Below are 18615 nucleotides of genomic sequence, written 5' to 3'. Positions count from 1 at the left end.
CTGAACGCCACCTCGCAGGAGTCTCATGTTCTGCTCGCCAAGTCAGGCCTTTCCCTGTAAATAAATAACTGTCCCAACATGTTGCACTCCCGGGTGGGGTGCTGCCCGTGAGGCTGCCATACGGGTTCCCAGAGGCCACCGGGGAGCCCACATCCCCCGGGATAGAAGAGTACAATCTAATATAGATCAGCGGTCCCCGGGCCATCAGCATGTCCCTCCGGGGACGCAGGGTGACCACACGCCTAGAGCACCGAGAGGTCGTGGCAGGACTTGGACTTGAGCTTGAAGGCCATGTTCTTGTTGTTCTTGGCCACGATCTTGCCCCAGAAGCGCCGGGCCTTCCTGGGGATGCTCTCCCGCCTCTTCTGGTAGGCCAGCCGCCTCTCGTTCTTCTCCTTGCTGTCCCGCCGCAGCCGCACCTGCCTGACGATACCATCAAAAAGCTCCTTCACGTTGTGCTGCACGGCCGCCGACGTCTCGATGAACTTGCAGTCGAACACCACGGCGCACGCCCTGCCTTCTGATAGGGAGAGAGGGGGGGAGGGGGGAGTGAGTCAGGGTTGCCACGGAGCCTGGCCAGATGGTCCCTGCTTCTAAACTCCTCTCGTCACTCTTCTTGGGGAAGGAATTTGGGGGCGGGGGGACATGCCTGGTGATGTTCAAGGCTTCCTCCGGGCTCTCAGCTCGGGTATGACTCCTGGAGATGTTAAGGGGTGGGGATGGCAGCATATGGGTTGTCAGGGATCGAACCCAGGTGGGCTGCATGCAATGCTGCTGTACTATCACACTGGCCTCTCTCGAGGTCACTCTGAAGTATGTCGCGGATTCATTGGCTACAGGTGGTCCCTGGGATACTTGTCTTCCCCAGGAACAAACAGAAGCAGAGACTCTTGGGAGGGGCCAGAGTGACAGCACAGCGGGGAGGGCATTTGCCTTCTATGAAGCCGAACTGGCTTCGATCCCCGGCATCCTATTTGGTCCACCTGAGCACCACCAGGAGTGCAGAGCCAGGAGTAACCCCTGAGCATTGCCGGCCGTGACTCAAAAGACTCATGGGAAGATTCTCTTAGGTGCTACCACCATGACCAACTGACTTTGTGGAGGTCCAACTTCATCCAATTTGATCTTATTAATTACAAGAGCAAAGGCCATGGACTTAAGGGTATTGACTGTGTGCTAGGAACTGGGCTCTACGTAATGTTCAAAATATAAGCATTTTTAATGCTCACAGCAAAGTCGAGAAATGCAGGATCTCCCTTGAGAGAGGAAGAAACAGAGTAGGGTGGGGGATCTTTTAAAAAATGTCGGAAGGGGCTGGAGCGATAGCACAGCGGGTAGGGCGTTTGCCTTGCACGCAGCCAACATGGCTGACACAGGTTCGATTCCCAGCATCCCATATAGTCCCCCGAGCACTGCCAGGAGTGATTCCTGAGTGCATGAGCCAGGAGTAACCCCTGAGCATTGCTGGGTGTGACCCAAAAAGCAAAAAAAAATTGTCAGAAGGAATTCAAGAGATCAAAGGTCTTCAATCATTGCTCACAGGTGTCGACATTGGAAGGGTAAAAGCACTTGTCTACAGCCTTGGTTATGACTTTGGGTCCCAGGACACGGGCCAGACTGCAGGTGTGAGAAGGTTCAAGAACACTGAAATAGCCTGGAAGTGGTAAGATTGAATCAAAGTTGCTTCTCTTTCAAATTCATATAGATCTAATTTTGCTTTCAGACTCCACCCAGCAGTGCTCAAGGAGCTACTCCTGGCTCTGTGCTCCTGGAAGTGCTCAGGAAACCACAGAGTGTTAAGGATCAAGCCCTGGTCTCCTGCATACCAAACAAGCTCTCAGCCTGGTGCAGCCCTCAAACTCATGCTTTTAGATCTTTCTCTTGACTAGATTTCCTAAATTAAAAATAAGAATCCCAGTATATATCTTTCCTCTGTATAAAAAAAATAATTGGCCAAAGAGGTAGTACAGAGGTTGAGAAACTTGCCTTGCAAGAGGCTGACCCCCAGTTCAATGCCTGGCTCCCTGGTACCACTTGGCACACCAAGGACAGAGCTGAAAGTACTGAAAGTATCCCCCAAGAAGTGCTGGATATGGGGATATATATATATATGTGCATATGTATATATACAGACATATATGAGCAAATAGTATTTATGTAAATAGATGTGTTTTTTAACTGAAGATTTCATAAATAGAATAAAGTCATAGCAAAGGAGATAAACTATTCTAAACAATTTCTATTTCAAATGTTCTGTTGTATTCAATGACCGTATGTCCAGGGTTTGGCTTCAAATAAAAATGATTATTATAGAATGATCCTAAGACCTACTTTGTTTGGTAGGTTAGTTGGCTGATTGGTTGCGTGGGGGCACACCTTGCTGTGCTCAGGGCTTACGGCTCTGCACTCAGGGGTCACTTCTGGATAAACTTGGGGAACCATATGACCACCTGAGGATCAAACCCAGATTGGCCGCAAGCATTCTACCCACTGTAATACCGCTCTGTCCCAAGACCTTCTTTGAAAAGCAACTTCCCAACAAAAGAGTGAGGTGATAAAAACAGTAATAATTATTACTACACACAATCATTTTCTAAAAGTAAAACAATCCCAAACTAGCCATGCTCCCTTATGAAGTATTGGGGGAGTGGTTGTCTCCTGCACTGGGCCTGAAGCATAGTATTTTATGTTTCCATTGCATCACGGAGCAAAACGGCATTAGGCCAATAAAATCACAAGGACCCGGAGGACTTGTGTGCCCACTCAGCAGATAGAAATTATTTGAACTAAGCATGAAAGAATACGTGACAGCATCAAGCTGAAGCCTTGGCTGAAATTTATGAAGCTAAAAGGGTGTAAATCCTGAAGGACAGTGCTTCAAGAGACCATAGGGAACCAGACGGCCACAGTTAAATTCTTACTCTTAATCAAACCCTCACAGTGGGGCCAGAGCAGTAGTAGAGCGGGGAGGAATGCTTGCCTTACACATTGCTAATTGGAGGGGTTCGAATCCCCAGCACCCCATAATAGTCCCCTGAGTACTGCTAGGAATAATTCCTGCATGCAGAGCCAGGAGTAACCCCTGAGCACTGCTGGGTGTGTCTTCCCCAACAAAACAAAGCAAAACAAAAATAAATAAATAAACAGATAATAAACAAATACAACTCATAATGTCCTTCCGTTGGAGGAACAATTAGCATTGGGCTTAAGGAAGCGCAGGTCTTCCCTGGCCTCTCTAGAACTTCCCTGGAGAAAACAAAGAACAAGGAGAAAGAAGGCTGGGGGCTTCCCATAAAAGGGGTGGGGGTGCCAGCTCTGTGTTCAGGGACTGCTCCCAGATGGCTGTGCTCGAGGGACCATGAGGTGCTGGGGATCAAACCCTGTTTCCTGCGGGCAAAGCTCGCACTCAGCCCACTGAACTGTGTCTGGCCTGAAGCATCATCTGTTACCTAAAGAAATCTGAGGGTATCCTGCAGGCTAACCAGATGATAAAGTAGCAAAGCCCAGGAGGAGTCTTAGGACATGCATACTACCCTGAAGCTCTTACTGAGTACCTGGTGGCTCCGTGAAAGGGAAGAAACCCTGTGTGAGGGCAACAGAGCAGCACCCAGGCTGTCCCACCATGCACAGGCAGCGACCTCTCACCTGACACAGACACCTCCCGGCGCCGCACCAGGTCACTCTTATTGCCCACCAGGATGATAGGGATGTCCTCCGTCTGCCGCGCCCTGCGGAGCTGGATCCGCAGCTCGGATGCCTTCTCGAAGCTCGCCCGGTCGGTGATGGAATAGACGATCAGGTAGGCGTCACCCACTTGCATGCAGTGCTCCTGGAGCCACTCATTCTCCCCCTGGGAACAGGAGAAAATAGCTCGAGTTGAGGCTGGACGGGTGAATGAGGCGTCAGTGTGCACAGTGGTAATATGTGTCTCCTAAAATACCTTCACCGGCACGCACTTGGCCAAACACACTGAGCCGCTGGGGTGGCTGGAATTACGTGATTCCCGGATTCTATATAATTGCATATTTCTATCTATACTACCAAAAAAAAAGACCCTTTTGGGGGCTGGAGTGATAGTGCAACAGATAGGGTGTTTGTCTTGCATGCCGCCAACCCAGGTTCAATTCCCAGCATCCCACATGGTCCCCCGAGCACCACCAGGAGTAACTCCTGAGTGCAGAGCCAGGAGTAACCCCTGAGCATCTCAGGGTGTGACCCCAAAAGCACCCCCTCCAAAAAAAGAGCCTTTTCTGACTTCCTTTTTTTTAAAAAAAAGGGGGGCTGGAATTACATGATTACCATATTCTATAGGATTTCGTATCTCTGTCTACAAAAAAAAAAAAAGAGCCTTTTCTGACTTCCTAAAAAACTCCCATCAGCCTTTCCTGAGTGATGAAATTAATAATCCTTTTGTTTCAACACACAAAATGTCTAGCATAAAAACTCAGATGCCCCAAATCTTTGGAAAACAAATGAAGCTGAGTATTGAGTGTCAACTTCATAAAAATATGGTCTTATCCCATTTAAAATTATCATCCGAGTTTCTGGCTCTTTCCCTAAATCAAATGTAAAAAAAATTTTAAGGGCACTCTGACAGAGCTCACTTGTGAATGACCTATGCTTGAAAGCATTTTCACACTTCAGAAGAAAAATGCCTTTCTAAAAAACTTCTTTTGAATTGGTTGTGATTTGCAACACTGTTATTGATGGCTTCCCATGACAGAATTCCAACACCAGTGTATTGCCCTCCCCCAAAGGAACCCAACACCCCTTCCTCCCATCGTCTCCTGCCCAGAAACACACAGACTCAGTTGTGTGGGTCAGTTCTCCCATTGTGTCATCTTTGGCTCTCTGTTGTGTGCCTTGCTGTATATCTTCAAGTCCTACATATCAGAGATCATTCTGCAATGATGGCATTCAGATGGAAATTTTTTAATTAAGAATAGGAGCCCACCTCATCTGGAACACCCAAAAAAACAAGGTCACCTCGACCCAGGCAACTGAGGAATCAGGCCCCACATACCTTATTCTCCCACATGTCCAGGAGTATAATTGTTGCACTTTCGCCATCAACAATCAGTGTCCGCTCATATGTATCTTCTAGAAGAAAAAGAACAATAGTGGGGTGAGGCTGAGACCATTCATTTATGAAGGCCTTGCTGAAAATTATGCTAAAAAAACTAAAGATTAGGCCCTCCCGTTGATCATCGATTTGCTCGAGCGGGCCCAGTAACGTCTCCATTGGAGACTTTGTTGTTACTGTGTCTGGCATATCGAATACTCTCGGTAGCTTGCCGGGCTGTCCGAGAGGGGCGGAGGAATCGAACTCGGGTCGGCCATGTTGGCTGCGTGCAAGGCAGACGCCCTACCGCTGTGCTATCGCTCCAGCCCATTATTAAGATTAGATAAACAATTAATTCATAAAAATACTCAGCAGTCCACAATGGAAAACAACAATCTTCCTATCACCTTCAACAACATTCTCCCAGTAAATACTAAGTAGAATACCACTTTTATCTATTTGTTTCATTTTGGAAAATGCAAACCACTGGGAGTACTCAGAGTTTACTCTGGCTCTGTGCTCAGGGACCGTGCAAGGCAAACGCTGTGCCCAATATATTGTTGCTCTGACCCCTCAGAATACCACTTAGAAATGTGTATCACTTTGCCACTTAAAATGCATTTCTTTTTATCATTCTAGGACCTTTTACATAGGAAACCTATTGACGAGGATAAAAAGACATTACAGGTTTGATTTAGATTCAGTGGAAGGGCCTTGAGAAAAAATAAAACCAACTGTCCAGTAAATCACAAGCCTTTTCTGGGCAATTTTCAGTGGTGCGATTACTGAACCGCTAGGGGCAATTTCAGGAGTTCTGAGCTCAGAAAAATCTCCTCTTATGAGAAACAAAGAAAAAATTCTCGAGACTATCCCTGTTGGACTAAAGTTTGCTTCCTGTTCGACTAAAGTTTGCTTCCTTAAAAAACAACAGCAATGGTGGAGGGATGGGTACTCGATCAGTGTATAACTGAAACGCAAGCACAAAAATTTGTAAGTCTACAACTGTACCTCATGGTGTTTCGCTGATAAAAACTTAAAAATAAATAAATAAATAAAAATTTAAAAACCAGCAAGACACACACACACACACACACACACACACACACACACACACACTGAGAGTTATCTAGGAATAAACAAACTTGTTTTTCCATCTTGAGTACGCAGCGCCATACATAGCCTCCAGGACTACTCAGTATTGGAAACTTGTCTCCCAACCTCTGAGTGGGGCTGAGGGTCAGTGAAGGGTGATGGCAGCACCGCTAGCCAGAACGCTCTGTGGGTGGGTGGCACTACCCAGGGACAGAGGACGTGGAGAGATGGCGTTGTCAAACTTTCCCATTTTTCTCAATGACGCTTGCTGCTTTCAACTTTATCATTTGAAAGAGACACTTTTCATAATAACGATTATTATGTCTCATGCCATTCTTTTGCTCCTGGAGTCTCCTCCCTTAGAGACCCATGTCGCTCGCTCCCTTATCTCCTGAGAGAGGCCTCCCCATCAGCCATTTTATTTATTTATTTATTTACTTATTTATTTTTGCTTTTTGGGTCACACCTGGCGATGCACAGGGGTTACTCCTAGTTCTGCACTCAAGAGTTACTCCTGGCGGTGCTCAGGGAACCATATGGGATGCTGGGAATCAAACCCAGGTCAGCCGCGTGCAAGGCAAATGCCTTACCCGCTGTGCTATCTCTCAGCCCCCGTCAGCCATTTTAAATGGCAACACCTCCCTCCCAAAATATTCCCCTTCCATGTGTTATTTTACTTCATTGTGGTGACTGTCATCCTAACGCAACACAACAATCCTGTTTATTTTGTTCCTGTCTGTTCCTTATTGTCTCCTGGCAAAGCTTAAATTCCAATCCTTTCAGTTTCCTGCTCTATCCTCAGCACCAGGGCATGCTCAGTCGGTACTTCTCAAATGAATGAATGATACTAATATCACTGCAGCTGCAAGCACAGCAAAATCTGAGTGTGGATTCCATTCCTGGCTAACAATGTGCCTTTGGATCATTTATTTAGTTAAGATCTTCGGGGCATAGTTTTTTCACCTGCGCAGTGAGATTGATAAGAGCCCTCCAGCCTTTGGGCTGTGCGAGAGTTGTTCTTGACCAGGTCTGGGCACGAGCAGAAATCAAAAAATGTCAACAGGCTGTTTTCATCACTTCTCCAGGTGGGAAATGCGGGGTCTTCCCTTCCATGGCAGATTTCCAGGTTGACCTGCTACTCTGGGGTCACTGGAATGTTTCTCTTTCTACCACAGGGAGGGCAATGCCTCTGGCTTTGTGTTTCTTCTTCTAGGAAGCAGACTCAAGCAAGGGACTGGAAGGACACTGTAGACAAATGACCTGAAAGTTAATAAAGAAGGCCAGTTTCCTAGCTCCTGCAGGGCTGAGTCTATAATCAAGGGTAAGCATTTCCTTGGGGCAAATACCCCATTCTGCAATTGATGCTAAGTATTTCCTTGGGTGATACTCTATTATGTGATCAATAATAAACATTTTTTGGGGGGATACCGCATTCTGTAATCAATAATAAACATTTCCTTGGGGGGATACCCCATTCTGTAATCAATAGTAAACATTTCCTTGGGGGATACCCCATTCTGTAACCAGCGCTAAGTGTTTCCTTGGAGGAAATGCTTACTCTGCTAGCCGGGATTTCTAACCACAATATACCTGAAAGGGAGCTGCACTTGTGGTTTCCTGGAGAGTAAGAATCTCAGAACCGAGCAAGCACATTTATACAACCCCAGGGCATCATCACAGCCAGCCACACAGATGCGGGGAGGGGAGGGCTGCCTGCCACCGAGTGTTTCTCTCCTCCAAAACTCACCAAAACAATGACTTGCTCACCCCTCACCTACCATCCAAAAGCAGCTACAAGGGACTCACTTGAATCTCCAGGGGTTCAAACAGAAGACACATGATATATTCCAAATGAGTGGAGGTGAGGAGCGGGGCTTTACTCCTACAGCATGAAAGAGAGGCCCCTGATGGGGTGGGAAGGGGGTTACAGGTGATGATGGTCACTCCATTTCCCCTAACATTCCTCCGAGACCCTCACAGTGCTTGGAGCCCCGCCTTCACTGGCTTTAGCACTGGTGGAACCTGCAGAGGAATTCTTTCACATGCCACCCTCCAAAGTTCTTAGGCTCCTGCCTCCTTTCTCCAAAACATTTTCTACTGCTTTCAATTTGCAGAGTGAAAAGGATCCTGAGAAAACCTGGAAGAAACTCCTGCTTTATTTATTTATTTATTTATTTACTTATTAAAACTTCCTTCTTGGGGCTGGAGGATAGCACAGCAGGTAGGGCATTTGCCTTGCATGCGGCTGACCTGGGTTGGATTCCCAGCATACATATGGTCCCCTGAGCACCTCCAGGAGTGATTCCTGAGTGCATGAGCCAGGACTAAGCCCTGTGTATCACTAGGTGTGACCCCCTGCAAAAAAAAACCAAAACCCACCAAAACTTCCTCCCTTCTAGAGGCTTCTGTCTCCTCTACATCTGGCACAGTGCCCCGGCCACAGGCAGTCCAGGTGGAAAGGACCACAGGCGATGAAAGGGCCAATTTTGGAAGCTAAACCCAGGGAAGGGAAACGGAAGATCAGTATCAGCTCAAAATAACCATGTGCCAAGCACTGCCCTTCATGCTTAATATGTTATCTGCTTTATTTCTCCAATGTCCTCCAAAGTATGTTTTTCCCTTATTTCACTCATCAGGACACTCAGGATGCTCAAGAATCTTGATCAAGAACATCCAGCCAAGCTGGTGTCAGAGCTGGGATGGAAACTCCCAGCCTGGGTGGCAATGCAATTGTGTCTCCCTTGCTCCTGAGGACAGCACCCCCTTCTTACCCATCTCAGACGTCCCATCCCAGCTGTCCTCAGGGCTCAGCTCAGAGACCAACCTCTTCCATCAATCCTTTCTGATTTTTCACAGTAGCATGTTCACCCTACTTCTCATGTTCTATTTTGATTTCCCGTTGGCCTATATATGATCTCCACTGGACACCGTTGGTACCTGTGATCTTTCGCATACTCCCTTTGTGCCTCACCAAATCCATGATGTGGTTCGATCCTATAGTAGGATCACATGATTTCAGTGACAGTTTAGGAATAAATGAATGGAGGAACAAATGCTACGGACGTGTACAAAGTCACGATTATTGTGCTATCATTACATCACCACCCATCTGTCTCAGGACAAATGAAAGAATATTGTATAAGTGTTTCTTTCCTATGGTCAAGCCTGGAAAAAAAAAACAATGGAAGAGCATGTCTTAGAAAACCCTTCCACTGAGAAACATAAAGCCAACTCGAGATTTCGAAAGTTAGCTATAGAAAACGGATGTGAGCCTAGATGGTGAAAATTAAGTATTCAGATACATGCAGTGTATCTTCTAGTAGAGCTTCTCATTAAAAACTCTGTCTGTGATCTTCCTCTGCCTCCAACCCCATTAAACAAAGGTTTTCCAAATATAGAAGACTGCCCTTCCAAATTCCAAGCAGGATTCGGTCTTACCACTCTATATCTCAGGCATGTTACCCTGCTGGTAGATTATCACTCCACTCAAATTAACATATTTAGGGATCTCCTCCTGACAGTGACTGGGGGCCTATGGACTATTCCCAATGATACTTGGTCTGGTGGGATGGCTGTGACAGTCAGCTCAGCCCAGGCATGCAAAAGTGCCACAGCCAGAACTATACCCCACAGTGTGAGGTAATCAACTGTATTTTTGGGAAGGGAAGGGAAGGGAAGGGAAGGGGAAGGGAAGGGAAGGGGAGGGGAGGGGAGGGAAGGGGAGGGGAGGGGAGGGGAGCGGAGGGGAGGGGAGGGGAGGGGAGGGAAGGGAAGGGAAGGGAAGGGAAGGGAAGGGAAGGGAAGGGAAGAAGGGAAGGGAAGGGAACGGAAGGGAAGGGAAGGGAAGGGAGGGGAGGGGAGGGGAGGGGAGGGGAGGGGAGGGGAAGGGAAGGGAAGGGAAGGGAAGGGAAGGGAAGGGAAGGGAAGGAAAGGGAAGGGAAGGGAAGAAGGGAAGGGAAGGGAACGGAAGGGAAGGGAAGGGAAGGGAAGGGGAGGGGAGGGGAGGGGAGGGGAGGGGAGGGGAAGGGAAGGGAAGGGAAGGGAAGGGAAGGGAAGGGAAGGGAAGAAGGGAAGGGAAGAAGGCAAGGGAAGGGAAGGGAAGAAGGGAAGGGAAGGGAAGGGAAGGGAAGGGAAGGGAAGGGAAGGGAAGGGAAGGGAAGAAGGGAAGGGAAGGGAAGGGAAGGGAAGGGAAGGGAAGGGAAGGGAAGGGAAGGGAAGGGAAGAAGGGAAGGGAAAGGAAGGGAAGGGAAGAAGGGAAGGGAATGGAAGAAGGGAAGGGAAGGGAAGGGAAGGGAAGGGAAGGGAAGGGAAGGGAAGGGAAGGGAAGGGAAGGGAAGGGAAGGGAAGGGAAGGCCTGCAATGCGTAGGGGTGACTTGCAGCTCTGTGCCCAGGCAATGTACCAAGTATTTTCCATTTGTAATTTGCTAAGGTTTATTTAAAATTCAGCAATTTTCATATTGATGGCCTTATTTTATAGGTGAAGAAATGGAGGCTTATGAAATTAAATTACTTTCCCAGGTCAAAAAGCCGGTTGTTTGCACACTCAGGATTCACATCCAAATGTGCTTAAGCCCACAGCTGTACCCCACAGCCTCTATTTTTAGTCTAAACGTTAGTACTTAGCCTTGAACTACTGCCAAACTCTGGGGTGCACAGTGATGTCCATAGACCCTTGAGGTGCCTAAAACGCAGTGCAGGGTAAAATTGATGAATAATTTAGGAAGGGATGCCAGAATTCCTGAGATGAGTGGGAAAGAGAGTGTAGGGGGTTGGATCACATGCTTTGATTGTAGAAGGTCCAGGTTCAATTCCCGGCACTACCTGGTCCCCTGAGCACCCACCCAGGAATCACTCCTGAGTACCATAGGGCACGGCTCAAAAACAAAACAAAAGAACTTTGGTGACAGACATAAGGAAAACTTTAGTGGAGGTGTTTTGCTTCCTGTTGTGTTTCAAAAGGGAAGGACTGAAAAGAAAATGGATAATAGACTTTAAAATATATGTTTATGGGGGCCACAGAGATGGTTCAGTGGGCAGAGCACTTGCCTTGCACATTGGATACAGCCAATCCTGGTTCCAACCCTGGCTCCCTGTAGGGTCCTCTGAACCCCACCAGGAGTAATCCCAGAGCACAGAGCCAAAAGAAAGCCCTCAGCACTGCTGGGTGTGGCCCCCTAACCCCTCAAAAAAGGAGGTAGATAGTTCAAGGGGATAGCCCAAATATAGTTTGCACGCAGGAGGGCGGGACTCAATCCTCTGCACTGCAGGTTCCCCATTAATGGAAGGATGATTTTTAAATTTATAAACGTAAAAATAAAATCTAGAGTTCTGTTCCTTCCTCAGGTAGCTTAGGTTTATCGGGTCACACCCATCTAAGGACACTGAACTTGTATTGTAAGCAATGTCCTTTCTGCATGGACACAGGAAGACAGTTACTATTATGCTTTGTAACTTGGGAGTTGATTGACTCCGAATAATATTTACTCCTGGGCATCTGATTTCTTGACTCAGTTGCCCTTAGTTCCTAGCACCCCAAAAGCAGGGTCCTGACGAGGGACTGAATGGTCCCAGGACCCAGGTGCCTCACTAGTGACAGTAGAAACCCACTCAGTGTAGCAATAAAATCACAGGAATTTATTACCAAACAGCAACAAATAAAGAGGCACTGGGGGGCCAGAGTGACAGTACAGCAGGCTGAAATTATGTTGCAGGCAGCCAACTTGGTTCAATCCTCAGCATCCCATGTGGTCCCCTGCCAGCATTAAGCCCTGAGCATCATCAGGTATACCCCCAAAGCAGAAGTGAAACTGAATTAAAAAATAAAAAGGCACTGAAAAATTGCCTCTTGCACAGTAAATACTCATTCCAAATGCTAGTTCCTCCCCGCTCTTCTCCCAGTCTTCACAAAGAAAAGAGCCAATGACACCACCCTGACCTCGTTTCTCCTTTCAGAAGAAGAAAAATTGATGATACATCCATGAGTCATCATTTATAGCTCAGTGCTGGAAGTGCCCCCTGAAGCAGAGAACTCCCTGACATTGGAGGGGCACAGGAGTGAGCCTTATCTGAAAGAGGCTGAGGCAGAGAGGGGGGTAGCGCATCCCAGAGCCCAGGTGTGGGGGCACCATTGAGTCACCACAACCATCTTCCTGCTCCAGCCCCGTGACTCAGAGATGAGTCGGAACAGCCCAGGCACTTAGGTAAGCAACCACGCAGTGATCCCAGACAGAAGCCACGGCCAAGAGGCACTGAGTGAATACCATTAGCTATCAGCATCCCTGCGTCACTTCCTAGAAGAGAGTGGCACGGTTTACATCTGCTTAGAAACAGATGCTCTTTTCAAGATTGTATCTCCATTCTCCAAGAAGTTTTGGAAGTAGGCAAGACTTAAACCGGTCTATTAAAACTTTAAATAAAAGGCTGGAGTGATAGCACAGCAGGGAGGGTGTTTGCCTTGCAGGTGGCCAACCCGGGTTCGAATCCCAGCATCCTATATGGTCCCCTGAGTACCACCAGGAGTAATTCCTGAGTGCAGAGCCAGGAGTAGCCTCTGAGCATTGCCCATAAAAAACAAACAAACAAAAAAAGATAGCACAGCGGGTAGGGCGTTTGCCTTGCACACGGCCGACCTGGCCGACCCGAGTTTGATTCCTTCGCCCCTCTCAGAAAGCCCGGCAAGCTACCGAGAGTATGGTTCAGTGGGCAAGCTACCGCACGGCAAAGTCTGGCAAGCTACCCGTGACGTATTCAATATGCCAAACGCAGTAACAACAAGACTCACAATGGAGACGCTATTGGGCCCGCTCGAGCAAACTGATGAACAACGGGAGGACAGTGCTACAGTGCTAGTGCAAATAAGACTGTGTGTGTTTGGGGAGAAAGTGTCATGAAAAACCATAAGATCATACAAGTCCACTTACTATCACTATTATACATCAAACTTGAATATACATATAGTATACTATTTAAGATACAGATTTTGAACTGATTGTATACCCTCAAGGGACTCTAGGATCAGTGGAAACCAAAAATCAACACACTGATCCCAGCCTGTAGCCCTCACGGCTCACACTTGGCCGTGGCTTCGTTAGCACCAACTGCAGTGCCAACATCGGGGTGTTTATTGGTCCGAGCCATTTTCCGGAGGAGTTAGGTTTTCAGAATAAGCACGGGGACAGGGCTGTCCGCAAGGAGCGCTTGAAAGGACCAGCCTAACATTCACCTGGGGTGTGGGTTGTTTTATTTAGTTTTCACTTTCGTAGTTTGGGGATGACACTCGGCGATGCTCGGGTTGCCGGCTCTGCGCCCAGGATGCCACCTGGCAGGGCGGGAACCCGGGCTGGCGGTGTGCCAGGCAGGGTCAACCTTCCTGAGGTCCTGAGAGCTGGCACTGAGTGGTGGTTCAGGTTCCAGCCTTGAGCATGGTCACACTCTCGTGCAGAGAGACTCCTGGGTCAGGGAGGGCTCGGCGCCCGAGGCTGGTGCCAAGGACCCTCTGAGCGCCCCCCCCGCCCCGCCCCCACTCACCTCCCAGCACCTCGCAGTCGCTGTCCATGCTGTCGTGCCCGCCCGCGAAGATGTTGGCCAGCGTGGACTTGCCCACGCCCTGCTCCCCTATGAGCACCACCCGGTAGTAGGCGCTCCCGGACTCGGACGAGATGACCGAGTCGGTGGAGTCGGAGGACCAGCTCCGGCGGCAGTGCTCGTCGGGGGCGGCCGGGGGGCGGCTGCGCTGGCCGGGCGCGTGCGGCTCCCGCTGGACCATCAGGTGCCGGGGGTCGGCCGGGATGCTCCAGCGCTGCTGCTGTGATTGCAGGCCCACGGAGCCCTGGCGCAGGGTGACATTGTTCAGCGTCATCGCCTGGTCCTGGTGGAGGGGGCGGGGAGGGAAGGGAATGAAGCAACCCGGGTGTGTCAGCCAGTAAGAGCCGGCTGGGACACCGCTCCGGGGATGCTGTATTAGAGGGGGTGACACCCACGCGGCCCTAACAGAGTGAACCCTGGAGAGGGAGGGCTGCAGACAGAGAGCCTGGGGTTGGTTGCCTTGCGCCCCGCTGGCTCCAGCTCAATCTGGAGAACTGCCTCGGGGAGTCCCCCACCGTCACCAGGGAGGAAGAGCAGAGCACTGAGCCAGGAGCAAGCCCCAGGGCACCTCAAGTGGGGTCCAAACCCCCTCAGCCAGGAAGAAAAAAGAACAGCAGTGAAACAGCCCCCAAGCTACTTTTATATGGGAGCGCGCACATGTGCACACACGCGCGCGCGCGCGCACGCGCACACACACACACACACACACACACACACACACACACACACACACACAGGCTGTAGCAACTCCCCAGCTGACTGTCATCTGCAGGAGGCACTGAAGCAGGTACCTTCAGCATCACCCACTGTCCACAGGCTTCCTCCATCCTCCAAGCAAAGGCCCTGGGGATGATCCCCTCTCACCCCTGGCACGGGGGACCCGCCAGAAGGGACTCACAGCCCCTCCCCCCAGAGACGGTTTAAAAAGCAACAAGTCCGCACAGCTGGGGCCCGGCTGGCCTGCCCAGCGGGTCTTATCTAAACTTGGCTCCGGACCCGCACCAGCAGCCCGCAGGCGCTGGGGCCTCACGTGGCAATGACATCACTGACCGCGGAGCTGGACAGGCACTTAGTGGGACTTCCATGTTTAGTAAAGTTGCCTTGGGGCTCTCCAACTGCCCGGGAAAGCTATTATTTGGGGGTGGGGGTGGGGGGTGGTGGGGTGGTGGGGGGGGAGTGGGGGAGGTGGAGAATTTCCGTTTGAGGTTTACACCCCGGGGGGTACCCTCTTGCCCAAGGAGAAGTTATAATCCCACATGGACAATTTCCCAGCCCCGTGCCTCCTCCCTCGGGCAGGGAAATGAGCGGGTCCCCATCAGACCTCTCCACAGGGGCAAAGAAAAACGCTTCCACTTTGACCCACCCACGTCCACTCGGAGATGCGGGTTTCACTCGAGCCCGATGTCCACCCTCCCGAAGCCAAGAGAAGGCGACACACAGGTCACCCCCCCAAGGGGCGTTGCACGACTCGGGCACACCTGCCCCTTCACCCCGGGGAGGTCTGTCCCGCCGGGCTGCTGGGGACCAAGTGGACGCGGATCACTGCACTCAGCAAGTGCCACTCACTGGGCACCGGGAAGCGCACGGACACCCCCTCCTGCACCCACACTCTACACCCGGCATCCCGGCGGCGCTGCCCAGGGCGCGGGGCTGGAGATGCTCTTCCTGGTACCCAGGGGCCAGCGGACAGGACAGGCGGCGTTTCCGAGAGCCGCCCTGCGAAAACCCCCCTGTAGACCGGGCCGGGGACCCGGGCTGCTGAGAAAGGCACCCCCGAACCCCTAAACATCCATCCCCCGCCCCAGCTCCGGGGCGCAGCGCTGCTGCGCGAGCCAGCGGGGACTCCGCGCGCCTCTTGGAAAGTTGCGCGCGCCGGGAACGCCCACCCCGGCCCAGGCGCACCCCGAATCGCGCGACCCTCCCCGCGCGCCCCGCTCACCTGGCTGGGGTGGGTGTCGGGTGGGTGTCCGTGGGGTGTCGGGAGGGTGTCGGGAGGGTGTCGGGAGGGTGTCGGGTCTCCGTCCGTGCAGCTGCGCCCTGCCCCGCGCGCCCGCCGCCGCCCGTTTATAGCGTCCCGCGGGCCGCGCCAGGGCTTTTCCGTGACGTCAGCGCCCCGAGGGGGGGGTGGGGGACCGCGGGATCAGTTACTCGAGTCACGTGCCCCGCGCCCCTCTGCAACGCGAGCTGCTGTGCACGCCCCCCAGCTCGGGCATGTGCCTTCCTTTATTTTTTTTTCACCAGGTGCACTGTGTGTGTGTGTGGGGGGGGGGATGGAAAGAATGCGCCCCCCGAGGGGGGTGGGGGGCAACTTGATCCCACTTTTCCGGCAGCGCCTGGGGGTGCGCTGTGGGGATCAAGGATGGAGGAAGGGGCAGCTGGAGGGACTTGGAACCCAACTCTCCAAAACGCGCTCGGGGCTGACAAGCGTGGTAGGAAAGAGGCCAGGAGGACGGGGCGCCGCTGGGGGTTCGGCAGAAAACAGGGGAGTTAGGACGGAGACCGGACCCCAGTGACCAGGGTAGCATCCCTCTGGACAGAACTGAGTGCAGAAGGGGGGGTAAAGGGATTTACATGGTAACCTGCCAGTGCCTGTACTGCAAAGCAGAAAGGGGTGGGGCGGAGGGAGACAGAGAGACAGAGACAGAAAGACACAGAGAGAGACAGAGACAGAGAGACAGAGACAGACAGAGACACAGAGAGAAACAGAGAAAGAGAGACAGAGAGAGACAGAGACAGACAGGAACACAGAGACACAGAGACAAAGAGAAAGAGAGACTGAAATAGAGACAGAGAGAAAGAGAGAGAGAGACAGAGAGAGAGAGGGAGGAGGGGAGTGGCTGCCATAGAGGCGGGCTGGGGAAAGTGGGCAGGAGGGAAACTGAGGACACAGATGGTGGGAAATGTACACTGGTGAGAGGCCGAGTGTTGGAACGCGGTCCAGCATGAAACCAATCATAAACAACTTGGTAACTGGTATCTCACGTGTTTCAGGAAGGGAGAAAGGGAGGGAGCAGGAAGAAAAAAAATCAATCCAGGGCTGAGCTGGGCTCTAAGCCCTGGGGCTCTGGGACTGGGCTGGAGCCACCCTGAGTGGCAGGGCTTGGGCCAGTCCTGTCCCTACAAGGAAAGCCACCTCTGCCAGCCACCTGTGCCATCCCTCTCTGCAAGGGGCAGAAGCCGGGGGCACCGCAGAGATGGGGCCAGAGAGATGGAAGAGCCCCTGAAAGAGATGTCAGCTTAAGTCCCCGTCTGAGGCTTGATGGGCTGAGCCCGTCCCGGCCACCATGGGCAGCTGTGCTGACTCTGCTCACAGCATCACCTGTGCCCAGAGACGCCAGAGACCCCAGAGGTCCCTCGAGCCTGCTGCTCAGTCTCTAGAATTGGCTCCACATGGACTCATCCCCCCCCCCCCAAGAACAAACTCATTGCAGAGAGCAGAAGCGTCCCCTGAAGCATCCCAGAGACTCGTAAACACGGGCCAAGACTGAGGAAGCAGATCTCTCGCGGGAAGCCTCTGCTGTGTGGGTCTGACCGTGCGTTCTCCTTCAATAGCCCCAGCATCCCTCCTCCCGTCCACCAGGTAGATGCTGCCGCTTAACCTGAGGGCTTCTTTACGGTCACACACGACTCAGCTGGGGGTGTGGTTCAGATTCAAACCCTGACTTGCCTGGCTCCATACCGCACCATGAGTTGAGGGTGTCCATGACCTCTTCCTGGGGACACGGGCATTTCCCAGATACCGTTGGAGATGACACTGGCCTTCCCAACACACCCATCTGCATCTCCAGCCAGCTTCATCTCTGGCTTGGCTGGTAGCTCCGAGAGGCAGCCAAAGGCACAGACTCTATTTGAGTGTTTGGAGCCGGCTGCTGTGAGCATCCGTCCTCCGTGATCCTTCTGAAGGTCATTCAACTGACCAGCTGCTGAGGCCTCCCAGACCACACAGCCAAGAAGACTTAGAGCTTGGAGTCCCGGGTGCCCTGACCCTCACCTTCTGGATTTGTACGTGAAGACACTAGGAAACACGTGGGTGACCCAGGTGTAACCTCCTGCATGATGCCTAGAGCACCACCAAGAGTGATCCCAGATGCAGAGCCAGAAGGAAACCCTGAGCAGCACTGGCATGTCCCCTACGCAAACCACAACAAACAAGCAAACAAAAACAAAATAGAAGGAATGACAATCAGAGAGGAAACGGCAGGGCTGGACTGGAACCAGCATGCCATCATCTCTTAGAAGGTGCCCTTCAACTCACACCAAGTTTTCATGGCTACAGGGACGGAGAAGGCATGACCCAGGAGTAGGAAGGGGACCAGCCACAGCAGGTATGTCACTGACTCGTGTGTGTGTGTGTGTGTGTGTGTGTGGTGTGTAGAAACACACGCATATGAACTATCTGCATTTTAGAATGAATCCTATTTTTCTATGAGTCTCCAACTCTGTCTACTGGACCCAATGAAAGAACCGTGACGGAACGAGTTAGACCGCTGGGGGAGGGGATGTTTTGTAGGTGCAGGGACCTGACTCAGAGTCCCAGTACCATGATGCCCTTAGTCCCAGCATCACTGGGCCCAAGCAGAAAAGCGTTCTCAGACATCAGTGCTGAACAAACCAATCCTGTTGGCCAAGTACTGTTGGGACTTTCCCCAGATCCCCCGAGCACTGTTTATGAGAGCCTCCCAAAACTATGTGATTAAGGGAAGTTGACGCTGGTGATGGGACTGGTGTTGAAATGTCATATGCCTAAAACTCAACTATCAAATAACTTTATAAATCAGTGGTCTTTAAATAAAAAATATTTTTTTAAATTATGTGGTAAAAGCTAAGAATAAATTAGGGTTTATATTATACAGCCTTTCAATTTTTTGTTTGTTTG

At 51.1% G+C, this 18615-nt stretch overlaps 1 protein-coding gene across 1 annotated transcript; it reads right to left on the bottom strand.

The window, feature by feature from the left end:
* Positions 1-210: 210 nt before the first annotated feature.
* On the bottom strand, positions 211-14013 carry GEM (GTP binding protein overexpressed in skeletal muscle). Its single transcript, XM_056111351.1, has 4 exons — positions 13683-14013; positions 5024-5100; positions 3646-3850; positions 211-520 (listed from the first exon to the last, which is right to left on the bottom strand). Exons 1-4 carry the CDS (start codon positions 14011-14013, stop codon positions 243-245), a joined length of 891 nt encoding a protein of 296 aa, XP_055967326.1. The 3' UTR covers positions 211-242.
* Between the last annotated feature and the right edge of the window lie 4602 nt (positions 14014-18615).

This window comes from Sorex fumeus, unplaced genomic scaffold, assembly GCF_029834395.1.
Source record: "Sorex fumeus unplaced genomic scaffold, SorFum_2.1 ptg000002l, whole genome shotgun sequence".
NCBI lineage: Eukaryota > Metazoa > Chordata > Mammalia > Eulipotyphla > Soricidae > Sorex > Sorex fumeus.
The sequence above is the reverse complement of the archived record's forward strand: the minus strand, read 5'-3'. Positions and strand labels throughout refer to the sequence as shown.

Bases quoted from the DNA above. Each gene is read 5' to 3' on its own strand.
- GEM (XM_056111351.1), bottom strand. From the start codon at position 14,013: ATGACGCTGAACAATGTCACCCTGCGCCAGGGCTCCGTGGGCCTGCAA. The intron at 3,851-5,023 runs GTATGTGGGGCC...TCCTGTTCCCAG, and splicing joins TGGACATGTGGGAGAATAAG to GGGGAGAATGAGTGGCTCCA. The intron at 521-3,645 runs GTGAGAGGTCGC...TCTCCCTATCAG, and splicing joins CCGGGAGGTGTCTGTGTCAG to AAGGCAGGGCGTGCGCCGTG.